The sequence below is a fragment of the Pteropus alecto genome, unplaced genomic scaffold, assembly GCF_000325575.1.
Source record: "Pteropus alecto unplaced genomic scaffold, ASM32557v1 scaffold25, whole genome shotgun sequence".
Taxonomy (NCBI): Eukaryota; Metazoa; Chordata; class Mammalia; order Chiroptera; family Pteropodidae; genus Pteropus; species Pteropus alecto.
In genome coordinates, this window is record NW_006441955.1 from 14,619,884 (window position 1) to 14,646,619 (window position 26,736).

The window sequence follows — 26,736 nt, forward strand, 5'->3', positions numbered from 1 at the left end:
TATATATATATGGAAATGAGGATTAGAAACATGGATTGGGAGTTAACAAGGTGTAGGAGGCCTTCTATAAGCCCCCAGACTAGATCATTTTGCTCTATTTAACTGCTTTTATAGCCCCTCATACTCTCTTTTTGATAACACTGGAGTTGTAACCCTTTGTCAAGTGTCTGTCATCCTCTATTGCATTACGAGATCTATATTGAAAATGATCTTGTCTGTTTTGTTCACCAACTCATTTCCAGTGCCTAATATGGTACCTGGCACATGATACTGAATACCTGGAATTGACATGAGTGCACAGGGGAGGAAGACAGAGAGAGAGGAGAGATGACAGATTCAGTGACTCAGGGATGCTGGGTACAACCACGGGTGTTACTGTGTGTCTCTTGTCAGGAAGGCACCCTAAAGATTACCACCTTAACAGCTGTGAGTGGAAGAGAAAGATCTAGCAAAGGAAATCGAGGAAGGACAGGTATAAGGAGAATCAGGAAGGAGTATATTAAGGAAGTTGAGGAAGGAAATACTTAAGTTTCAGATGTCTTAAGAAGTCAAAACAGATATGAATTGCTCAGTTTATGGGCTGATAGAGGAACATAAGCAGTGTTTATAAATTGTTGGCTTTTTTGCTTGTTTTCTGAAAATAGAGTTAAATGGTATTTTATGTCGGAATAAAGAAAGGAAGGCATAGAATCAAAACAACTGAAATCCTTTAAAAAGAGTTGTTGGAAACTAAGAGATACGCTCTCAATAAATGCAGCAAAGCCATTTTTTCTCATGTGGAAGAGTTAGCTATTCCTTTGGCAATAGTTTCCTTGTATCTTGTATGCAGGGACCATGTTCTGTGAAAAATGTGTTCATCTGAACGTTAGCTTCACATTCAGCGTGGTAAGATGCTCACACTCTGAGAGCCAAGTGGGCACTAAGACCGACTGAGGGGAGAGCAGATCGAGCGAATTGACTGGTGGGATTGACCATGCTATTTATTTTTTTTCTCTCTTGCTATGTACCTATTTGCCATGTGCTAATTGAATTTGGGTATGCTAAATGCTCATAGAGCAACGTCACTGTAGTATGTTCCAAACAGAGAAGAAGGAGAGGGAGGAGCAATTTATTTGCAATCTGTGGATTGCTCTGTGTTGTGTCTTTTAATCAGAGCTTTAAACTTTTAAAATTTTATCAGATAAGAATGTGTTTAATATTTCATTGATTTAGAACCTTATATTTGTATCATGTTTTCAGTTTTAGAAATCGTCATATGTATTTGTTGCTGGATGCTAGAACAACTTCATTAGGTAGACAGGACAGATTTTGTTTTATTTTTTTTGCAAAGAGGTTAAGCTACCAGTATTATAACCCTGTGATTTTTTCATACCATATTATTCATCCAAAAAGCATTCTAAAATTTGTGTACGTGAGTGTTTGTTTCACTCTAATTAATCTGATTTTAAGGAATCATGACTTAGAGAAAGAACTGTCTTCCTCTGGGCATTTTGGTGTCTTTTTCACTATCCCTTTGTTTTTTAGGTCCTCGTTATCAAATAAGGTCTTTTAGAACTCTGTGGGAAGAAAGAAATGTTTTAAGGCTTCCTAAAATTTTGTATTACTAATTGCTGGGAAGAAAAATAAAATCTGTATGTAGTTTGTAAAGATTACAAAACTTACAAACAATACTTAATATTGTATTATCTTATAGTGGAACTAATATAATTTCTATATTTTTAATTTAAGTTACTTGTCATGATATTAGTTTAGTGGGGATGGCAGCATTAAAAAACAATGAAGTGAAATAGAAAATATCAGAGTGCATTGCATATGGTAGAAGTGTTAACTTTTGTTTCGAAACTGTATGTGAATGTGTACTGAGTCACAGACATAAAATGTATTTTTTACTGTGTCATAGTTTAAAAAGTTTTAAAACACTGGCTTAGAAAATTCACTTATTATCTTCCAGCTTTTGTTACCTTATTGAATGGGGAACAAGCCCAGAATGCAATTCAAATGTTTCATCAATATTCTTTTCGAGGAAAAGACTTAATAGTCCAGCTGCAGCCAACAGATGCTTTGCTGTGTATTACAAACTTGCCCACTTCGTTTACATTAGAAGAGTTTGAAGAACTTGTCCGTGCTTATGGAAATATCGAGAGATGTTTTCTGGTCTACAGTGAAGTTACTGGCCATTCCAAAGGCTATGGATTTGTGGAATACATGAAAAAAGATTTCGCTGCTAAGGCTAGACTGGAGCTATTGGGCAAACAGTTGGGAGCATCAGCTCTCTTTGCACAATGGATGGATGTTAATCTACTAGCCGCAGAGCTCATTCATTCTAAGTGCCTTTGTATAGATAAACTCCCTAGAGACTACAGGGATTCGGAGGAGCTGTTGCAGTTTTTTTCCAGTATCCATAAACCTGTGTTTTGCCAGGTATGTATCTCTAAGATATCATTTGAAATATTTAAAAATATCTACATATGTATCCTGCATGCACTCACAAATTTACCCCTGTGATTATCACAATGGATAATCTAATTCTACTTTAGTCTGTAATGAAGGCTTTAATGTCAATTCCTTTTGTCGATGGACCAAACTATCTTGTTACATAGTTAAGTATGTCTTAGCAAATGTATCGCTAGTCACCTTCTTATTTTATCCATTTATTAGGCCATTCATTCATTAATCCATTCGTCCATCCAAATTTTCTTTATCACCTTCTCTGTGCCAGACACTATATTGCTAAGTGTCAGACATATCAATAATAGAAAGATGCTCTCTCAATACCTCACGGTTTTGTAGACTAGACTGACAAGTAACCAAATAATTGTAAATCCTCTATAAAGAGTGATTTAATGGAAGATAGAAAAGTATAATGAGGTTTAAAAACAATGTATAATTGTATCTTAATGGGGTCATGGTAAATGAGATATTTAGGGAAGATCCCGAAAACTGACAACACTGGTAAGTTTTCAAGTACTTTATCATAATAAGTTTAAATATATTCTACTAAATAGACAAAAATGCATACTATATAAAACTTCTGTTATAAATGTTTGACAGCAAGTGATGAACTCTCTCTTGTTTCCCTTCTCTTCTTACCTTCTACACCCACCGCCCCCTGCTTTTTCTTTAACCATACATGTGTTTAGTCTCTACAATTGCAGTAGGAAGTTTGGAATTAGAGATATAAACACACACACACACACACACACACACACACACACGATTAATGCTGCCATCTTACTTTTTCTTAAATTTCATTTCTTCTAATCCCAATATATTAACCATCAAAAAAAAACATCCTAGAGTTTTATAAAATTTTGTGACGAATTTTTTATTAACCTTTGCTGTTATTGAAAGTGGATTGTCTTATCTATGTACTATTCTTGTTACTAAGAGTTGTATAGTGATATCCTGTAGCCACACATAATTCTTCGTAGCTTTAGTTGATGCCTTTGAAACAAATGTGAGGGGAAAAGCCATTTGTCACAAATTGTATTTGAATTACAAATCTCAGAGTTGAAGAGACTTGAGAGGTTATCTAGTCTAGCTTGTCATCTCATAGAAAAAATGTTTATTACAATATCTGTGACCATTTAGCTTCCATTAAAATATTTCAAAATAACGGAAAATGTAACTAGATCAAGTCAAACCATTTATATATTTGAATGGCTTTCATATTGAACTGAAATAGCCTTTAAAACTTTAAAACTACTGATGCTGTGCACTTAGATGATTTTGTCTTTTGAAAGATTTTAAATATTTTTATTCATATAGACATGAAGATTATCATAATGAACCAGGAATAAAAAATGTTTTAAAAGACTAGTAAAAACCACTTATCAGTGGATCCGTTAAATTCAGGCTCTTCTGCTTGGTAGGTTGGCATAGACTATATTGAAGACACAGTCTCTTCTGTGATGAAAAGAGACCAAAGAGGCTAATGGCTTTTTACAAATCTGATTTTAAGATCTGGTTTGGATTATAAGAGGAATGGGATGGTAGGAGAATATTCGTAAAAGGTAGATATTTCTTTTTCTCCCATATAATTGGAAAAAGTTTTATGGAGAAAAAGACATTTGAGGACAATTTTAAAAGGAAGGAAGAATGTGAAGGAAAAATAGATATTTGATATAACTGTACAAGAAAGCAGAAGAAAGTTAAGTTTCAAAAATAAGAGAAAACAAACTATAAATAACTGTAATATTAATTTATGAGATGCCAAATCCAAATAGAAGTTTTGTAGATGTGTCTCTCAAAGATATGCAAAGCTGAATTTTATCTCCTTTATCACTTAACAGCATGAATATGTTTGAGATAATTCAGACATATTCAAAACTTAGAAACTTTTTAGTGCCTTATTTTGTTATTTTTGCTCTTTGTACCAGTCTTTACAGATCCAGGACTTTAGTATCTTCCTTTTCACTCTTACAGGTGGGTGACTAGAAATAAATTAAGTTCTGCATTTTAGCAATTTAGGGCATATTGAGAAATAAAGGTTGTGTGTTGCATATGGTATTTTAATAAACCTGGGACATAGTTTTCCCAAATAAGATTTGCTTGGTATACTTGACCAAATTCCTGGGGTCTGCCTGAAATATTGAAATAAAAGTTGAATATGGTTCCTCCTACCTTTCTTCTCTTGATAAATGCAAACTTTATTTTATAGAGATATGTGGTCAAATAATTGTTTCAGTATGTTTCATTGTCCATGTATCTGGTGAATTTATTTTAAAGAAAGTTTTAATTATTGTATCCCCATATTTTCCTACAAATTATCAGTTACATATGTTTCTTAATACATTGGTAATATTATCACTTGGGCTTCAACTATTAAATTAGAAAATCAAAGAATTAAAAAGAAATGACAGAATCTTGTTTGTCATCCTGTCTTCCAAGATCATCTTGCATCTAAGCAACTATTAAACTTTTAGAAAGAACACATTGTTTCTCCATCATCATGCTCTGATACATTTGTTCTTGAATTTGAAAATTATATACTGTAAATAAATATTTTAGCTAAATAATAGAATTCCCTTTTAACAAAATGTATTATATTAGTTTGCACAGGATGAAAGTAGTTGTGTTGGTGGCTTTGCAGTGGTTGAATATAACACTGCAGAGCATGCTGAGGAGGTTCAGCATGCAGCTGACGGTATGACCATCAAGGGGAGCCAAGTCCAAGTTTCCTTCTGTGCCCCAGGAGCACCAGGGCGAAGTACATTAGCAGCCTTGATAGCCTCTCAGCATGTGGTAAGTTTGTTGTTCTTTATTAGCATATAGAAAAATTTTAATACTATTTTAATCTATCCAGACTAATTGACCATTGATTGGACCTTCATTGTATTTCTATTACATAAAGATATTTTTCTTTTAAAAAAATGACGAATGGTGTGTCTGTCAAATCAAGCCAAGAGTTATTACAAAAGAAGATACTGTGTTTAGTGAGGTTTAATTATCTTAGAAAATTTTTTGAAGGAATTTCATTCATTCAGCAAATATTTGAGTTCTCGTTTTGTTCTAAATTTTCAGTGTAACATGCCTCTTTCTCACTATGTTCATAAGTATCCATAGTACAAGTAGAGGAAGATGTGTGCTTCATTTTTGCTCACATGGCACATCGTAGCTATTTCTTCTGTCTTCTTATCCTCTCTTTACTTCTCTGGTCTGGAAGTTATACACTGATAGAGACTTTTCCTTCTTCACAGTTTTTACTCCTAGCACTTAGCATAGTAAATATTTGTTGGTTGAATGAAGGAAGAAATACACTTTTGAAGGGATCAGGGAAGATTTCATGATGAAGGTAACATTTGAGTGTGACATTAAAGTACAGTTTTGAAATGTGTTGATGGGGGTGGAGGATAGGATTGCCAGATAAATACAGATTTTGCATGAGACAGTTATATTAAAAAGTTATTCATCATTTATCTGAAACCCAGATTTAACTGGGCATCCTGTATTTTTACTTGCTAAATCTGGCAACCTTAAGGGAGAGAGTAGTCAAACCCTAGGTAGTAGTATGAGGTGAATTTGCATTCTCGACGAGTGGCAGGTGGTCTAGGTGAACTGAGTGTATAAAGGGATGTATGGCAAAATGGTCAGTTGATGTCAAGGAGCACTATTGAGCACTCAAAGAATTTGGATTGAATTTGATGAGCAGTGGGGAATTTATAAAGTATATAAACAAGGTCGTGACAGGATCAAAGTTAAGCTATCAACAGATTAGTCTGAAAGTGGTTTGTAGATGAAGTAGAGAGAGAGATTAGGGGAGAGAGGAACAGCTAGGAGATTGTTGTTAGTCTCATATCTCTTGCCCTCCTTCTCTTTGACTTTACCTCTGGTCCCAGATCCCCTTTCCCCTTTTTTCTTAGTTCGCCCTTAGGTTCTTCTGTCATTTTCATATTCTTCCTTGCATAATTCACTACTGTGGCCATTCTTTCACTATCAACTTCATTGCCTTTGGTTAAATTGTCTCTTTGTTGGATTGGAATTGCAGTTTACAATTCTGAATCCATCCAGTCACCTGCTTTTGCATCCAGGGCACTATTTCCTCTTGGAAGAAAACAAAAACAGCTAAGCATCTTGATGCCACTACAAATGCATGACATATTTGTAGCTGGTCCCAAAACAAAACTTTAGCTCATATCTCATTAGCCACTCTTCTTTCCATTTTCCATAATAGCTATCTCAAACTTTCACGCTATTCTTGCCTTTCTCCTTCTTTCTGTCAGATGATCATGGCTCCTACTTTATAGAAATATAAAGGTCATGTGCTGGACACATTCATTCAGCTTTTCTCCTACTCCCCAAACATGCCCGCATTATTTTTTAACTTCTTTTTCTCTTCAATAGCATTCATTCCACAAGTACTTATTAGATACCCGCTGCATTCTAGGCACTATTAGATACGTTTATGATTCATCGTTGAGCAAAGCAAACAAAGGAAAAGCTACACTTCTTCCTGCCAAAGCAGGCCTTTGTGAACATGTACTCCATCCTCAAGGATCTTGATCCTCATCTTTCGTATTTTTTACTTGTTCCACTTCTCCCATCTTCTTATAAACATGCTCAAATCTTTAATTTAAAGACCTCTAGATACTGGCCTTTTTAGTATTCTCCTTTACGAGTAGAGCTTCTGGAACAGTCAGGCCCCTCTCGTCACCATTTCTTCATTTCCCATTTCCCTCTCAGCCTAATGCAGTGTAGTTGCTCTCTCGACAACTATTCAAGTGAATCTTTTTCTCATGAAGATTAACAGAGATTTCTTAATATTCAAGTCAAATGGATGCTTTTCAATTTTTTATTGCTTGGTCTCTTTGCAACCTTTAAAACCCTCTGCTACCTTGAATTCTACCACACCATTCCTTTCCTACCTGTCTAACTGTTCCTTCCCGTTTTTCCTTCTTTTTCCCTAAGGGATGGTATCAATAGACTTCTATATTTGGCCTTTTCACTTTTTTCCTCTTAATACTCCAGTGGCTTTAGTTATTGCCTATCCTTGATTTCTTCCAAACATATATTTTTGGATCAAACTACTCTAAGCACTAAATCTGTATTTCCAAATGATTATTAGACATCCCACCTTATATAAATAGTTCAATTTCAGTATCTCCAAAGGAAAACTATTTTTCTCTGAGACTTGCTTTTCTCTGTTCTGTAATATCTACATATGGCATCCGTTCATCAGAACTAAAACTGCCTGAACCAAAAACTCAATCATGATTGGTCTCCCTCACCCCCCAAATCTAAATGTCAAATATGTTTTAAAAATCCTTTCAGTTGCACCTCTGGATGTCTCTTAAATCCTTGAGACTCGTCAGCATCTTCGTTACTCAGATCTCATCTTCTCTCACCTTAGTGGTTGAAATAGCCCCTTAGGTAGTCACCATGTCATCAGTCTTTCCCTTTCTGATCCATCTGCCACAGAGCCACACGAGTGATCTTTCTCATCCTTAAATTGGATTATGTCATTCTCTTGCTTATTATTCTTTAATGCTTGCATAAGTTCAAATTCCTTAGCACGGCATATGGGGCCCTTGGTGATCAGACATCAGTGGCAGAGAGAAATCTTAAAATTTTCTCAAAAGTAATGTATTACATTGGCTTTTCTCTACGTGTTCTTGGTATATATCCTTTATCAAGTTTTCCAAAATTTAAAAAAAATCATAAATAGGTAGCGAACTTTATCAGTTTTTCTCCAGCTATCGAGATAATCATGTGATTTCTCCCTAAATTTATTAATATACTGAATCATGTTGATACATTTTCTAATATTAAACCATCCTTGTGTTATAAGCCCTATTAGTAATGACTTTTTCCTGATGCATTATTTGGTTAGATAGTTTTGTTTGGTATATGGCAGATGTGCTCGTAAGTGAAAAATGCTTAAAGTTTTTCCATCATTCTGATTTTTTACAATCAAAAGAACTCTGACACCTTTAAATGATTTAAGTGTTTTTCCCCTCCCTGTTTTATTTTTTAACAGTAATTATTTTTTTCCATTACCTTTTTTAAAACTTTCAATTATAGTTGCCATTCAATATTATATTAGTTTCATGTGTACAGCACTATGGTTAGACATTTATGTAATTTACGAAGTGATCCCCCCGATTAGTCTAGTACTCACATGGCACCATACATAGTTATTATAATATTGTTGACTACATTCCCTATGCTGTACTTTATATCCCCGTGACTAATTTTATAATTGTCAGTTTGTACTTTTTAATCTTTTTTACCTTGTTCACCTAGTCCCCAAACCCCCTTTCTATCTGGCAACCATCAATTTGTTCTCAGTATTTATGAGTATGTTTATGTTTTCCTGTCTTATTTCTATTTTATGGATTAACTTGTGTAAAATGGGGTTGCCTGTGCTTCGCAAGTTTGAGAGATCTCACATGTTAAACCATGTAGACCTAGTCCTTGAGCCTCTTCCATAGGGAAATTGATTACCACTTAATTTTCTTCTATAATTATTTAGACATTTTAGGTTTTTTTCCTCTGTATGCCACATTTGGCATTTGATTTTATTCTACAAATATCCATTTTGTTGAAGCTTTCAAATTTATTGGCACATAGTTATTTATAATGCTTTATTTTTAAAATCTGTCATGTCTAGTGACCTCATTTTTATCATGTATTTTATTTGCATTTTCTTTTTTTCCTTGATGGTCTTGCAAGAGATTTCTCTATTTCATCTTTTCAAAGAAACATCTCATTTTGGTTATTATTTCTATCTTTTGCTTATTTCTGCCCTTATGTATAGAATTTCCTATTTATTTAAATTTACTCTTTCTTTCAGCATTATTGATATCATTGCTTAGAACTTTTGTTTTCAATCTAAATATTTTCTGATGAATGTATTTAAAGCAAGTTTCCTTTTACCTAATGCTATACCTATGTGTCATCAATTTTAGATTATGAATGTTTTAAATTTTTGTTATTTTGAATTCATAATTTGTTTTGATTTTGTTTTTCATTTAGAGCCACTTAGGAATTAAACTATTCTTCTGCTATAGATTTCTAATTTTATGGTGGTGTGGTCAGAGAATCGAGTCTCTAATGTTGATTTCGGGGAGGGGATATTGTGGCTTTTGTGGCTTGGTGCATGGTTGATTTCTGTGAATGTGTCATGTATGCTCAAACACAATCTATAGTATGTAGGTTATAAAGTTAAATGTGCTGTTACCATGCATAATTGTTGATTTTTCTACTTCTCCTTTTTCTGTCATTGCTCCATATAAGTTTCTTGTTGCTGTTTTTATGGTCTTGGCTTTTGTATACAAGATTGAAATTAACTATGATATTACACCTTAATTTCCACGTATCATGAAATATCATCTTGTATTTTTTGCTTCTCGTTTCACATTTTAAGGGAGAGTGTTCATGTGGTAAAAACTTTTGAGAATTTGTATGGCTAGGGATATTTTTATTTCACATATTTAATAGCTTAGCTGGATATGAAAATCTAGATTCACAGTTCTTTTCCTGCAGCACTTTGAAAATATTAATTCGTTGCTTTCTTGAATTCAGTGTTGATGCTCTGTTCCTTTGGAGATATGTTCTTTCTCTCTGGAAGTTTTAGCATTTTTTCTTTGGCTTTGATTTTCTTAAATTTCACACCAAAAGAAAATGGGACTAGGTATGTTTTTTCCATATACATCATATTTGGATCACTGTGAACACTTTCATTCTGTTGTCTTTAAATTTTTTTAATGGAAATTCTCAGCCATTATTTCTTCAAAGATTTCCATTTTTCCTTCTTCAGGACACACACACACACACACATACACATGCACATACATACATACATGTTGATACTTCTAGCCTCTTAATTGCCTTGCTTTTTTCTCTTTCATTTGAATTTTCCATTTCCATGTTTTTATTCATTTGTATTTTCCCTTTTTTATCCTTTGCCGATGTCTTCTGGGATATTTCAGATCACTATTTTATTTTTCAGTCACATATATTCTATTTATCTGTTATAGCACAGGACGAAGGTTAAGAATTAATGCTCTATAAGTTTCTTTACTTTCTTCATCAATAGAATGGAGATAGTAATACCAACCCCGTAGAGTTGTTTTGGAGGATTAAGTGATGTAATCTATGTAAAATGCTTAAAGTAATGCCAAGTATATAGTAAGTGAGGGCTGCTATTTTTTTAAATGTTTATGTTTTTTATACCCAGTATTTCTAATTGGATAGTCTTTGTAACTGCTTGTCCTTGCTTCATGTTAGCAATAAAAATCTGTTACCTTTTTAAGCATGTCTATTACTATGTATATCCTATCCATTAATTCTCCTTTGTCTCTTACAGATGGTTTAGTTTGTTGCCTTTATTTTTTTATTGGCTACATTCTCCAGATGTGTAGTTATTTTGTAGGATGAATATGTATTTCCTTGAGAGGGTATCAGCTTCCTTGTATGTGTTTAGAGGTTGATTGGGTAGAGGATAGACAGTGGGAGAGCTGAAGCTTGTTCTTAACTAGGGTTTAGGTGAGGACCTAGGACAGAGAACCTCTGCCTTTGCTTTCTGTCCTTGACCATAGTCCTTTTCCCATGCCACCAGGCAACCCTGTGCTTTCAAGGGCCTCTGTTCATCTCCACTCCCAAACCTGCTCTTCTCCAAGTTCTGCCTTTCTCAGTTATAACTCTTTTACCCTGCACAGTGGTAATAAAGAACTGGAGAAGGTTCAGGGAGGTGGGAAGGAAGTTATCGGTGTCTGTACCTCATGTACCTAGTGTTACATGGTCCCCACTGTCTCTGAGTTTACATGCTACTTATTGTTAATTCATTGATCCTATCCTACACACTAGACTGAAGCTGCTGTTTTCCCTCCTCATTGTGCTGGCCAGGAAAGCTGTGATCCCTCTAGGACAATGTAGAGGAAGCCATGTAGTTACACAGCTAAAAAGCCCTTCTCCAGACTATTCTGTCTGTGGATCCAGGCTCTCTCATGCTCTCTGGTGATGCTTACCTCTGCACTGGGACCTCCTGCCTTCTATCCATTCAGGAATTTCTCACCAGTCTTGTGTCGGGTTCTCAGATCCATCACCCTCTCCCTCTCAGTTTCATGGTATAAACTGACCAGTTATCATTGTCAGTTTTTTATTTTTTTCATGGGTAGAAGTTTATAATTTTCTTCTTATAACATGATACTAATATTCTTATCCATTAGGCTAGTTTCTAAAACCGAGAACAATTTTATATTTTTAGGAAGTTACCCAATTACATGTATATAAGGCCAGTTCATCTTCATCTCATAATAGAGGATTAAGTTAATGAAATAAAGACCTTATTATAAGAAAATGTTGATTTGTAGGGTAACCCACGTTATTACACTTTAGAGCAACACTATAGTAAGGCTCTTCTATGGTAGCCAAGTATTCATATATTGTGTCAACAAGTTAGCTTCCTGTTGATAAATTCAGATTCCCTTGGCATCTTTCTCCTTGTGTTATACAAAGATTATCTTACTAGTCCTCTTAAAGCTAATTTGTCTTTAATTGAGACAGTCTATGAGGATTTCAGTATGTGCTATATAGTAGAATATCATAACATTATCATTAGAAACTGGTAGAAAGTACACAACAAATGTATAATATAAAGCAAATTGTGTTATAAAATAGATCTCATCATATGAATGAGAATTTCTAAAAGAAAGCCTTTAAAATTTCATCTTCTGTACTTATCCTTATTCTAATATTCTCTATTTCTGTATTCTTTAAAGATGCACAGTAATCAAAAGGGCTTACTTCCAGAGCCAAATCCTGTACAAATTATGAAGAGTTTAAACAACCCTGCCATGTTACAAGTTCTTCTACAACCCCAACTCTATGGGCGAGCTGTTAAACCAGGTAAGCACCGTGTGCACTGATTACATGTGGAATGTGGACATGAAGTCAAGTGTTCTGTTTTACATGAAAAAACATTTAAATAAGCACCAAAATATTAGTTTTCTAGGACTTGTTAGTGAATTTTAATCAATGATCTGAGGCGATAATATGTTTTGACTATTTTTGGTAGATACGATTTGCTTTTAGGTTCCTAAATTTTTTTTTTTTTTTTTTACCATTAACAAATATTAAATTAAACCTTTAGTTTAGCTCCTCATTGAAATGAATTTATAGACCAGTGTAGTAGTAGTATACTGTGCTGTTTTGGAATATCTCAGCAGAATTACTTTGTTGAAAGTGCTAAAAGTGTGTTTCCTCTTCATTCTTACCTTTTTTGTTGTAAAATTGTTTCACTTTGTAAAACATGACAAAGACAGTGTTTTCTAAGCATTATGGAAATCTGTAGTATTGATATACATTAAATATCTACCTATTTAGTATTTTTTCTCTATTAAGAGCTTATTTACCTTCTGAAATGCACAACGGTGCATACACAAAATACATTTTAGCATTATGAGGAAACAAATTTCTATATTTAACACTAAGTTTGAGAGTGAAAATATTAGAATAAATATGTTTATTCATTTTCAACCCTAACTGGTCTAACACCAAACAGTGGAGTGCAATTCAATTCTAGCACTAACTACCCAGAGTTATCTTAGACCCCATAAGTTAAGGACTTAGTCTCCATTACATCTGCCCCTACTTCACACACCAGCTGCAAGTTCAGGGGGCTCCAGGCTACCTGCCCTCTGACCAACTGGCTACAAATTTAGGGGTTCCTGTGACCCCCTCAGATTTGATAATTTGCTAGAACAACCAACAGGACTTAGGAAAATACTATACTTATGATGACAGTTTTATTATGAAGGATATAACTCAGAAAATGCCAAATGAAGAGGCAGTTAGGACTAAGTCCAGGAGGCCCTGAATCAAAGCTTTTATGCTCTTTCCCCGTAGCACCAGGGCACATTTCCCTCCTAGCACATCAATGTATTCACCAACTAGGAATCTCTAATGAAATTCGATGTCCAGCGTTGTTATTGGAGTTTCATTGTGTAGGCGTGATTGTTGGCCATGCTATTTAACTCAGTCTCCAATCCCACTCTTCTCTCTGGAGGGCAGGAGGTCTGGCTGACATCACATGACTTAAAGCCCCAATCCTCTAATAACAAGGTTGAGCTTTCTGGCACAACCAGCCTCCATCCTGAAGCTACTTAAGAGCCACCTTGAGTTGCCTCATCAGCATGACAAAGATACTTTTATCACTGGGGAAGTTCCAAGGATTTCCTTCCAGGAACCAGGGACAGGGACCAGTTAAATAATTTATCATACGACAATATTCATGTTAAGTACTTCATATGATCAATTATTTGTGTGGAATAAGCAGCTTTAGAGGTTTTCTGGCTCACCCTATTGTGTAATCAAGATCTCTCCTCTACAATTTTAATGGTGTAGAGAGATCCTTGTATTTCTTGACTAATGAAGCAGAAGAAGCTCATTGTTTCCCAAGACAACCTATTCCCTGGTATGACAAATTACTAGGAGGTTTTTTTTCCATTATATTAGATGGTAATTTCTATAACTTGTAGCCGTTTACTCTAGTTCTTCTGAAGAAACACAGAATAAGTCTGTTTTCCTCTTTCCATAAGAAAAGGCTTCTAATATTTGAAGACAACTAAAATGAAACCTCAGTCATCTTTGTTTTTTCTGTCTTCTATTCTCCAGACGAATGGTCTCCTTTTATTTATTTACTTTTTGACTGTGCAACCCTATCAATAAAATAAATTTTGATATTTTTAAATATATAAAGTCTATGCATCAATTTTATGTCAGTTATATAACTACACCCCTGTCAACTCATTATGAAGAAATTATAAAGTTTAATATCTTAATTTTTTAAAATGAAAGTAAATATAAATAACAGATCTAATATATTCTTTTCATACCTCTTATACCTCTTTAGAGACTATACTTCTATATTTGACTTTCTATAACGTGTTATAGTGTATACTCTCTAGATCCTCCACAGATTGTCCTCTTGTAGATAAAACCCAGGTTTTCTAGCTTGTCCTGGAATGTGGTGAACACAGAAGTGAGCATATCTTATGGGTGGGATCTGATCAGCACAAAATGCAGTGGTATTTCCTTCCTATGATCGTTAATTGCTATTAATGAAGTCCAAGATTGTCTTAGTGTTTAAAGAAGTATATCACATTCTAGGATAAATTTCACCTGGTCACGATGTATTTTAATCCTTTGTATTTATTCTTGGTTAATAGTGTTCAGGTCTTCTATATCCTTACTAGTTTTCTGTCAACTTATTAATTATTGCAAGGAAAGAATGGGGCATAGTGGGAGATCTAGCCAAGAGCTAAGGTTAAGAGTGGTTAGATATGAGACAGGACATCTTCAGAGTGTTTTGGTTCTAGTTGTTGTTTTAAACTGGGAAATACTTCATTCACTAAAAGCTGTGACAATATATTTTAATGTTTTATAATAAAATACAGTGACTATCTGAAAAAAGAAGGTGGTACTAAAATTTCTAACTAATTGTGGGTTCGTTTACTTTTTTTCCAGTTCTAGAATTTTTCTACACACTCACACACACACACACACACACACACTTTGTTATTTGGTACAGAGACAAATATTTAAGATTGTTGCATCCTCTTGATGAATTGACCCCTTTACCATTATGAAATGACCATCTTTATCACTCTTTGCTAATAAACAGTGTCTTTCTTTATAAGTAAATCATCCTAACAATATAATCGTCTCACCACCTATAGTGCAGCTGGCTCATTCTAAAGAAAGCACTTTCTAATGGTTAATTTTCCAAAGATATGATAAAGTGCCTCAGCAGGTAATAAAAACTTATAACAGAGTTTTTAAAGCATGGGATGAACTTATAGGAATGTTATATATAAATTACAATATTTTTGATTATCGGATTATATGCTTTTTGAAGTACTTTCTAAGTCTTACCTTCTAGGGTTCGTATTATCATATTGCTAGATAATTTTGTATATTATGACTAATTCCAGTTACTTTATCATAATTAGATGAAATTGTTTTATATATTTTCTATCACAGTTCTTTTGTTCTATATATCGTCTATTCTGAAAACATCTCTTCTGATATGTACTCTGGTATTTGTGCTCTTAGACAAACTTGATAAAGAGTATGGTTTCCATTTATTTTATTGACTATGTACAGTACTCTTGTTTCTTTTGTTTTTATTATGTAGATGTTTTTATATACATATACTCTCTCAATTAGATCGTAAGCTTTTGAAGGACAGGATTGTATATGGTCCTCCCTGCATACTCAGTGCCAAAATACCCCAAAACCCTAACAAAAACACAGAGCAAATAACATGGATTCAATTAGTATTATACTTATCGAAAGATAGACTTAGTTTTGTTTGACTAAGCACTAGAGAAGGGCTAGGTTCGGTGTTTTACCATTATGACAGAAAGTGTTAGAATTTTAAAATCAAATTCTAGGGTTGAATCACAAGGAAAGAATCCTCTCACTTTTTGTGCAATAACAAGGTTGGTATATAAATGAACTTCCAATGAATTTGTTAGAAGTTTAAAGAAATAATCATTTACCCTTTTTGGAGTTTATTTATTTTTAAATCCCATATATATCATAAAGTTAAATTTTTTACTTTTATTTTCTTAAAGCAGTTCTTGGAACACCTTACAGCTTGTCACATCTGATGAATCCATCCATCTCCTCTGCATTTTTACATTTGAATAAAGCACATCAGGTATATAAATAGTATTGAGTACTGAAGCATCAAAAATTTGAAGTGAATGTTTTGTTTGTTCTTTAATGTAAAGTTCTCAAGAAGTTAAATTAGTATTTTATTTTTTAAAAAGTCCTTAGCCACAAATATAGCTACATAAAAACGTAAGTTAGAGTACATCAAATCAAACTAATCAAAGCAACATAGTTATATATATTTATTGATTCCTATTTGTAAGCTATTAAGGGAAGAGGTATATATTTGTGGTATATTTTTCTGTAAATAAATCAGTATGGTCATACATTGCTTAACAGTGGGATATGTTTTGAGAAATGCAGTTAAGTGATTTTATCATATGTGAACATCATAGAGTGCACTTACAGCAACCTAGATGGCATAGCCTACCGCACACCTAGGCTATATAGAATATGCTCCAAGGCTGCAAGCCTGTACAGCATGTTACTGTGCTGACTAATGTAGGCAATTGTAACACAATAGTGAGTGCTTGTGTATCTAAACATTGAAAAGGTACAGTAAAAATACAGTATAAAAAATGGTATATCTATATAAAGCACTTAGTATAAACGGAGCCTGCAGGACTGGACATTGCTCTGAGTAAGTCAGTGAGTGAGTGGTGAGTGAATGTGAAGGCCTAGGGCATTACACCATGGTAAACTTTATAAACACTGTGCACTTAGGCTACACTAATTTAAAATTTTTTTCTTCAATAATAACCTTAGCTTACTTTTTTACTTTATAAACTTTGAGTTTTTAAGTTTTCAACTCTTTTGTAAAAACATAGTTATTACTGCTGTACAAAAGTATTTTCTTTCTTTATATTTCTATTCTATGTTTTTTTTTTCTATTTTTAAAATTTACATTTTTTTATACTTTTAAAACTTTTTTTTTTGTTAAAAACTTAAGACAAACGCACATATTAGTCTAGGCCTGCACAGGGTCAGGATCATCAATATCACTGTCTCCCACCTCCACATCTTGTCCCACTGTAAGGTCTTCAGGGAAAGTAACACATGGAGCTTTTATTTCCTACCACCGTCTTTTATTTGTTTCGTCGCTGACCAAAACATCATTATGCAGCATATGACTGTAGTTCAAAACAAGACTTCTTATGTTTTCATAACTCAAAAGAGATATTTACAGAAAGAAAAAAAATAAACACATGAACAGTAACTCTTCATTCTTAAAATTTAATCAGTGTTATAAAAGTAATTCATATGTTTATGAAAGTAAACTAAATTTTTTCAGATAAGTATTTTAAAATGTTTTTGTATACATAAATATTATTTTAGAGATGAACAGTACTCATAATTTCAGTACTGTTAAGGCTGTTTCTATATAGAAGCCTAATAACAAATCAGACCTAATATGTAATAGATAATTGGCATAGATTAGAAGGATGAATGTCTGGAAAGGCCTATCCTCTATTTTTCATTCTTAGATCTAACATAGAATCTAACCTTGTACACTATAGGGTCTTTATTTACTTACTTAACATATTTTATTGGGAATCTAATGTATTAGACACTCTGCTAGTCATTGAGGCTACAGTATTGAACAAATATTCAGCATTCCTGTTCTTAACAGAATTTCAACAAATACAGAAAACAAACGTTAAACATTTAATTACAAATACTGTGTGAAGGGTGATACAAGAGGAGTGTGAAGAGTTTTGACAATATTGTCTTTATTTTACAATAAAGGCCAAAATGCTTAATTTTGCCTTTAAGGCCTGTCCAAGCTGGGCTCTCCTTTCTCCCATGCTCATTGGATATTACTGTCCTAACTACAGTGGCCTGCTTTTGGTCCTCAAAGGACCTTCTTCCCTTCTTTTTAGGTCTTTGCTCCTGCTGTTCCTTCTGCCTGGAATGCTTACCACCCTTATACCACCTGATTCCCCAGACTTCACCTGGTTCTTTTTCTACAGCCTTCAGATCTCTGCACAAGAGTTAGTTCCTAAGGAAACCTTCCTTCAGTTTACCAGTTTAAATCAAATTCCCCCTCTATTTGTTCTCATAGCTCCCTGTTCTTTCCCTTCATATACTCATTACCATTTGTAAGTATATGTTTTTAGAATTAATTAATGTCTCTCTTCTTCTGGAGACAATAAGATCCATGAAGACAGGTCCTATTGTTATTATTTCTCTTTGTGTAGCACAGTGCCTAGCATGTAGAAGGTGCTCAGTAAATCTTTGTTGAATGTTAAATGAATGAATAAATGATTGAATGGCACCAATATTAAAGCCAGAAAGGGATAAGGGGAAAGGAGGAAGGGTGAAAGGAAGAGAGGATGTAGAATTAGTTTAATGACTATATGGTTCACATCTTGTATGTTATTAAAAGAATTAATTAGTGTTACCTGAAGTTGGAAAGCAGGGTATTAAGAAACTGTTGCTTTTGCTCAGATCAGCTAGAGAATTGAACCATATGAATTGGGTTATATGACAAGCAACTTTTAAAAATTAAACTAACTTAATGTTTTATCATTTTCACAGAGCTCAATTATGGGTAATACTTCTAATTTATTCCTTCAGAATCTTTCCCATGTACCACTGGCACAGCAACAATTAATGAAGTTTGAGAATATTCACACTAATAATGTAAGTATGGAATTATTTTTTCCTTTGAAATTAGCTCAGTTTTTAATGTATATATAATCAGGCTGTCTGTCAGATTGTAAGTTTTACTTGTGTAGTATTTTTATTTGGTTGTATCCTGCTGCCATGAGCAAAAGTCTGTCTTTTCTTCTTTTGCAGAAACCTGGCTTACTTGGAGAACCCCCAGCTATGGTACTGCAGACTGCAATAGGGATAGGGTCAACGCTTTCCTTGAAAACAGAGTTGGGCCATCTTGGAGAAGCACATAAAAGTAAATGATGTGTATTTGCTGAGAAATCAGTAAACAAATTCGAGATTTAAAACTAGTTTCCCTGTATTCTACTTTTATTTACAGGAAGGCCAATTCAAGTTTTATTTAGTCATTTAAAATTTCAGGAGCCTCTTGACTTTTCCATTTTTAATATTAGAAAACTATCAATAAGTTATTGATGGACTTGCTTCCATGCCAAGATGAGTTTTTCCCTGTTGGATATGATTTAATATTTAATGAAGGTTCACAACAATTTGAGGCAAAGACAGATCCATTTGAGACTGACATGTTGCCTACTGAGCTGACAACACATTTACATAGGGATCCCTTTAATTTTTGCCTGGATAAGAAACCCTTAGCTTTTATAAAGAAATATCTGGTATTTGTAAACTTAAAGTTTGATTATTTGTATCATTTTTAAAAATGTGATCTCCAAATTGGTATCGGAAGAAAAATAATATGTGTATGTATTTTTTAAAAAGAAACGAGTATGGTGATTACCATAATTTCTTAATTGAATATGATTTTGAAAGACACTTTCAGTTTGAAGTTCAGTTGAAATTTGTTTGAAGTGAGCGTGAAGTGAGGGAATAAAGGCCACCAGTAATTAAAAAAATATGTATACATGCACACCACACACACACACACACACACACACACACACACCCCCCATATTTAGCCTTTGTACATACAACCAGCAAGTCAAATGATCAAATTACTCAATTCTAACTGTCGATATTGACTGGGCAAACTTTAAACCAGTATTCAGACAGGTGTAGAAATTTTTATGGTGATAGGGGTCTGTCCTAAAAATTAAATTTTCTATGCCCAAAAGCTTAGTTGGATTAAAATGCCATGTTTAAATAATAAGGCTTTAGCATGTGTTGCATTAAGAACACTGAAAATTTAGTGTCCAAATAAATACATCCCTAGAAGATAGATCTAAGATAGCTATCTCTAAATACTAAATACTAAAAATAATCATTTAGTGCATTTGCAAAATGTAAATTTGACTCAGTTTTCAAAATTAGCTCTTTTCATTTAATTTTGACCTGTACATTGTTAAAAAGTGGAATAGTTCAAGATTTTCCTATTAAAACTTTCATTTCTTCCAGAATTTTTTGTTATTCTCTATAAATAAAAATGTGAAACTTTTAAATGTTACATTTGGTGTTCACAAATATCGATGGTTTTTAACCAGTGGTATGCTGATGTTTAAAAACCAGCTCTCTAAGTTAAAAAGAAGTCTCGAATTGTAGTATTTGTGGGCCCAACCATGGTTAATTTCCGGTTATCAATGTGAGGACATTGAACTCGAGAGCTGGGAAGAGATATGAGCTAGCTGACCAAATTTATTGCTGGATTTAATCTAACTTTATCAATTTTTAAGTGTCAGAGATTTTTTTTAAACTGAAGACTTAATTATTCCTTCAAATATGAAAGCAGGCAAGTGAAAATGATTGGGCATTGTTTAAATAAGGCACTGATGTAACTTAAATGCCAAATAGTGCATAAATTTTGCTCCCAACTTGTAAAATATACAATTAAATTAAAAGTTGGGATTACCCTGGAAGTTGTTGAAAATAAGAAAAGCATGATTACTATTATAGGTTTTTTATTTTTCCATACAAGAACCTGCTAATTTACAACCTCTAATGTCACTTTTTGAATTTAACCGTTCTCTAATAGGTAAAAAAAAAAAAAAAAAAAGGGGGGGGGGGAGGTTTCCCTGCATTTTGCCTATAACTTACCAATATCAAAAGGACTATTATAAATAAGTGTTATCTAACCAAAAGTTTTTGCATTTGTGTTCATTACAGCATCTAATCTGATTCCAACTCAAACAGCTCTGACAGCTGGGATGGGCATACTGCCATTCTTTCCAAATCAGCACATGGCTGGACAAGCTGGGCTAGGGCCCGGAAATACTCAGGAGAAGCAGCCAGCCTCCATGGGAATGGCTGAAGGAAATTTCTCAGGGTCACAGGCTTATCTTCAGAGCTTTCCAAAACTTACTGTTGGAGGTTTGCTGACGGGACACCATAAGCAACAACAAAGTCAGCCAAAAGGCACGGAGATAAGTTCAGGGGTAAGAAAACTCTGTGTATGTGTATATGCGCACGCGCACACACACACACACACACACACACACACGCACATATGTGTATATATGTGTGTGTATATACATATGTATGTATATATATTCGCATACACACTACACATGCATGAGTGTGTGTGTGTATATATATATATATATAACGGAATTATATGTATATGTACTTTTAAATACTTTTATGTGTATATATACTTTTAAGTTATATCTTAAATGAAATTCTACTTCTGTTGTAATTTTTGGTTATTTTATAGGTGGTATAATTTATGAAGTATTATAAAGCAATATTAACTTTTAATTTCAAAGGAAGTTAATAATTTAAAGCATATAAAAATGGATTACAAACTAGATCACTGCTATATGTCAATGACATGACTTTTTCATAGTGTACATTTACTTCTCAAAATAGAGAAAATATTACACTCTTTAAGAAAAAACCCTGTTATTAAAAACAAAATCATCTTTTGTTAATTTATGCAGCTAATGTTTGAGACTACACTTTATTACTTTTCAGTGTGTCTGTAAATAAAAATATTTTAATTTGTGTAAAATGAGTTAAGTCTATTATAAAATAAATAATTCGTGAATGAATTATTTATTACAAATATTTGCTTTTCTAAAATGTGAGATATACATAGTTTTCAAAAATACTTGATATTTTAAAAATAAAATAAACTAATTTAAATTCAAAATTTCATAGTTTGGAAAAGCTTAAGAGTATCATTAATAATTATATAAGGATATTATAAGGCTTTCTAAGTAAATAATAATGCTCTTCATTAAAATATACTCATTTTCCTATCATAAATGTATATTCTGTAGCTAATTAAGCTATTTTAATATTTATAAGGAGAACCAGTTTTACTTGAAAGATGGCAAAGTCAGCTATTAAGCTCTGATCTGTCCAAAAGAACCTAGTCTCTTTTAATTTTGGAAGTTTTTACCCAGTTCATAAACTACTGACATTTATAAATGCTGTAATTGGTGTAGGTAGAATAAAGTACATTTAATTTTTATTTTATTTGTACCCTAAAATATTCTTTGGTTTGTAAGGGTCACCTAGTCAAAGCTGGAGTATGGAGAAACACTACAATTAAACAGTGAGAAAGCTAAGGCATTTCTTTATAGAATAAATTTTAAAATTTTATTTGCAGTATCAATTGCTTGGGTTATCGGAGAAAAACAAATAGAACTTATATATAAATACTCTGCATATTTTTGCACAGAATCTTTAATTTATATTAAATGAAAGCCCCAGGGTCTCTAACAAAACTGGATCTGAGGTGATTCACATAATGGCAAATGAGAGTCTGTTCACTAAAAGATAGCCAAAATCGGGCAGGGTCTGGAAAACACATTCTGTGAAAAGTTGGGGGAAATGTATAAAGCTAGTTTGATAAGTATGACATACAATAAACCAAATTTAGGTTTAACATAACAACGAACAATTGAAGCTTTCAAACAAAGAAACGGTTTGACTATTTCACAAAGATGTGAATGTCTTATCACCAAAAGCAATTAAGCAGCATCTGTACAGATTGTTGTAGAGTGATTCCTCTTTCTGATAATAGGAAGTTGGACGAGGCAACCTCAAACTATATTTTTAAATACGTAGTAAGATTTTGGACTTGGTTAAATAATCAGTTTAACTCAGCTTTAGATTTTTAGACCTGCATCTTTTAAAATATTTTATTGAGGAATAATCGACATACAACATTATTTCAGGTATACAACATAATGATTTGATATTATATCTATAAGTCTAGTTAACATCTGTCACTATACATAAAGAATATTTTTTTCTTGTAATGAGAACTTTTAAGATCTACTCCCTTAGGAACTTTCAAGTATGCAGTACAGTATCATTATAGTAGCCAGGCTGTATATTATATTCCCATGACTTATTTATTTCATAACTGGAAGTTTGTACCTTTCGACTCTTTCACCCATTTTGCCTATCCCTTCAACCCCCACTTCTGGCAACCATCATTCTGTTCCCTGTATCTGGGAGCTTGTTTTTTGTTTTGTTCTGATTTTTAGATTCTACATACAAGTGAGATCATATGGTATTTATATTTCTCTGTCTGACTTATTTCACCTAACATAATGCCCTCATGGTCCATGCATGTTGTCAAAAATGACAAGATTTCTTTTTTTTTATGGCTGAATAGTGTGTGTGTGTGTGAACACATACCAAATTTTCTTCATCTATTGATAGACACTTAGGTTGTTTCCATAGGTTGGCTATTATAAATAATGCTGTGATGAACTTGGGGGTGCATATATCCTTTCGAGTTAGTGTTTTTGTTTTCTTCAGATAAATACAAGTGGAATCGTTGGATCATATGGTAGTTCTATTTAAATTTTCAATTTTTATTTTTATTTTTGCTATTGAGTTATACAATTTCCTTATATATTTTGGGTATTAACCCCTTATCAGATATATGATTTGCAAATATCATAAATCTCCCATTTAGTAGGTTGCTTTTTAATTTCGTTGATGATTTTCTTTACTGTAAAGAAGCTTTTTAGTTTGCTGTAATTTCTCTTGTTTATTTTTACTTTTGTTGCCTGTGCTTTCTGTTCTTATCGAAAAAATCATTGCCAAGACCAATTTCAAGGTGATTTTTCCCTATACTTTCTTCTAGTAATTTTATGGTTTCAGATCTTATATCTAAGTCTTTAATTCAAATTGAAGTTTTGTATATGGTGTAAGATCAGAGTCCAATCTCATCCTTTTGTTTGTGGATATCCAGTTTTCTTAGCACTGTTTATTAAAGAAACAGTCTTTCTCCAAAGTGTATTCTTGGCACCTTTGTCAAAAATTAGTTGACCACATACACATGGATTTATTTTTGGGCCCTCTGTTCTGTTCCATAAGTCAATGCATCTTTTTATAATGCCAGTACCATACTGTTTTGATTACTATAGCTTTGTGCTATAGTTTAAAATTAGGAAGTAGAATGCCTCCAGATTTGTTCTTAAGATTTCCCTGGCCACTCGGAGTCTTTTGTGGTTCCATACAAATTTTAGGATTATTTTTATATTTTTCTATTACTGTGAAAAGTACCGTTGAAATTTTGATGAGGATTGTGTTTAATTTGTAGATTTCATTGAATAGTGTGGACATCTTAATATTAATTCTTCCAAGATATTACCCTGTTAATACATATATCTTTCCAGTTATTTGTGTCCTTTTCAATTTCTTTCATCATTGTCACACTTTTTTTTTCACCTTGGTTAAATTTATTCCTATTTTATTCTTTTTGATGGTACTTTTTTTCTTAATTTTTTTATAAATAGTTAATTGTTAGTATGTAGAGATACAACTATTGGAAACAGTGGCTATATAACTTCTTCTTTTCTGATTTGGATGCCTTTTCTTTTTCTTGCCTGATTGCTCTGGCTAGGACATCCAGTACTGTGTTGAGTAAAAGTGGTGACAGTAGATATCCTTGCCTTGTTCCTGATCTTAGAGGAAAAGTTTTCAATTTTTCACTGTTGAGTATGATGTTATCTGTGGGCCTGTTCTTTGTACATGGCCTTTATTATATTAAGGTCCACTTCCAGTTTTATGGCAGTTTTTATCATGAAAGGATGTTGGATTTCATCTGATGGTTTTTTCTTTATTCTGTTAATGTGGCATATCACATTTATTGATTTGTGTGTGTTAAACCATCCTCGCTTGATTATTGTGTACATTCCTTTTAATGTACTGTTGAATTCAGGTTGCTAGTGTTTTGTTTAAGATTGCTAATATTTTGTTGAGGGTTTTTGCATCCACGTTCATCAGGGATATGGGCCTGTCACCTTTTCTCTTGTAATGTCTTTCTCTGGCTTTGGTATGAAGACATTGCTGGCCTAGTAAAAATAAATTAGGAAGTGTTCACTCATTTTCAGTTTTTTGAAAGAGTTTCAGAAAGATTGGCTTTAATTTTTTTTAAAATGTTTGAAAGCAAAGCCATCTGATCCAGGTTTTTCTTTGTTGAGTGTTTTTTGATTAATCCTTATTCATCATTGGCCCGTTAGATTTCTTCATGATTCAATCTTTGTAGGTTGTATGTTTTGAAGAATTTATCCATTTCTTCTAGGTTATCCTCTTTGTGGGCATGTATTTCTTGATGATAGTCTCTTTTGATCCTTTGTATTTCTGTGGTATCAGCTGTAATGTCTCTTTCATTTTTAACTTTGAGTGCTCTCTCTTTTATTCTTGGTTAGTCTAGCTAAAGATTTGTCTATCTTTTCAAAACACTAATACTTAGTTTTATTAATCTTTCTAGTCTCTATTTCATTTATTTTTACTCTAATAAATACTATTCTCTTTCTTCTGCTAATTTTGAGTTTAGTTTGTTCTTTCTCTAGTTCCTTGAGCTGTAAAGTTAGGTTTTTGACATAATTCTTTTTTCTTCATGTAGGCATTTACTGCAATACATTTCTCCATTAGAACTGCTGTCACTGCATCGCATAAGTTTTGATATGTTGCATTTTCATTTTCATTTGTCTCGATACTTTTTGATTTTCCTTTTGATTTCTTCTTTGACCCACTGGCTGTTGAAGAATGAGTTATTTAATCTTTACATATCTGTGAATTTTTCAGTTTTTTCCCCTCTTATTGATGTCTAGTTTCATACCTCTATGGTCAGAACAATACTTGATATGATTTCAATAGTCTTAAATTTCGGAAGGCTTGTTTTGTTGCTCAACATAAAATCTGTTTTGTTTTGTTTTGTTTTGATGTCATATCCATGAAATCATTGCCAGATTTAATATCATGAGGCTTTCTACCTAAGCTTTTCTTTTAAGAGTTTTATAGTTTTAGCTCTTACATTTAGGTCTTTGTTCCATTTGGGGTTAATTTTTGCATGTGATGTTAGATAAGAATGTACTTCTTTTACATATGGATATCTAGTTTTCCCAGCATTTTTATTGAAAAGACTGTTCATTCGCCATTGAATAATCTTGAAAATTATTTAACATTATATGTTGAGATTTATTTCTGGACTCTATTTCATTTGTGTGTTTGTGTCTTTATGCTACTCTCACACTGTTGACGTTGCTGTAGCTTTGTAGTAAGTTTTGGGGTTTCCTGATAGTCCATATGAATTTTAGGATGGATTTTTTTTCTGCAAAAAAGTTAAAATTTTGATAGGTATTATTGAATCTGTAGATCATTTTGGGTAGTATTAACATTTTAACACTATTAATTCTTCCAACCCATGAACATGATGTCTTCTCATTTATTTGTCGTCTTTAATTTCTTTCAGTAATTTTTTTGTAGTTTTCAGTGTACAAGTATTTCTCCTCCTTGGTTCATTTAATTCCTGAGTATTTTATTCTATTTCATGCTACTGTAAATGGAAGGAGTTTTATTTAATTTTCTGTTTGTATTTGTTACTGTATAGAAACAACTGGTTTTGCATGTTGATTTTGTATCTGAAATTTATTAGTTCTAAAAGTTTGTGTTTGTGTAATCTTTACAGTTTTCATGTCATCTGCAAACAGATTATTTTTTTTTAATCTGATGCCTTTTACAACTTTTTCCTGTCAATTGCTCTAGATAGAATTTTTAATACTATGTTGAGCAGAAGTGGTG

General features: G+C 33.0%; 1 protein-coding gene across 1 annotated transcript in view; it reads left to right on the forward strand.

The window, feature by feature from the left end:
- The window catches only part of RAVER2 (ribonucleoprotein, PTB binding 2), a 73,761-nt gene that overhangs the window by 23,691 nt on the left and 23,334 nt on the right, over positions 1–26,736 (forward strand). Inside the window, exons 3-9 of the mRNA XM_006919279.3 lie at positions 1,952–2,421; positions 5,053–5,244; positions 12,222–12,348; positions 16,080–16,165; positions 18,658–18,762; positions 18,919–19,030; positions 20,851–21,119. Of these exons, the coding sequence (XP_006919341.1) occupies positions 1,952–2,421; positions 5,053–5,244; positions 12,222–12,348; positions 16,080–16,165; positions 18,658–18,762; positions 18,919–19,030; positions 20,851–21,119 (1,361 nt within the window). The remainder of the gene's footprint in view (positions 1–1,951; positions 2,422–5,052; positions 5,245–12,221; positions 12,349–16,079; positions 16,166–18,657; positions 18,763–18,918; positions 19,031–20,850; positions 21,120–26,736) is intronic.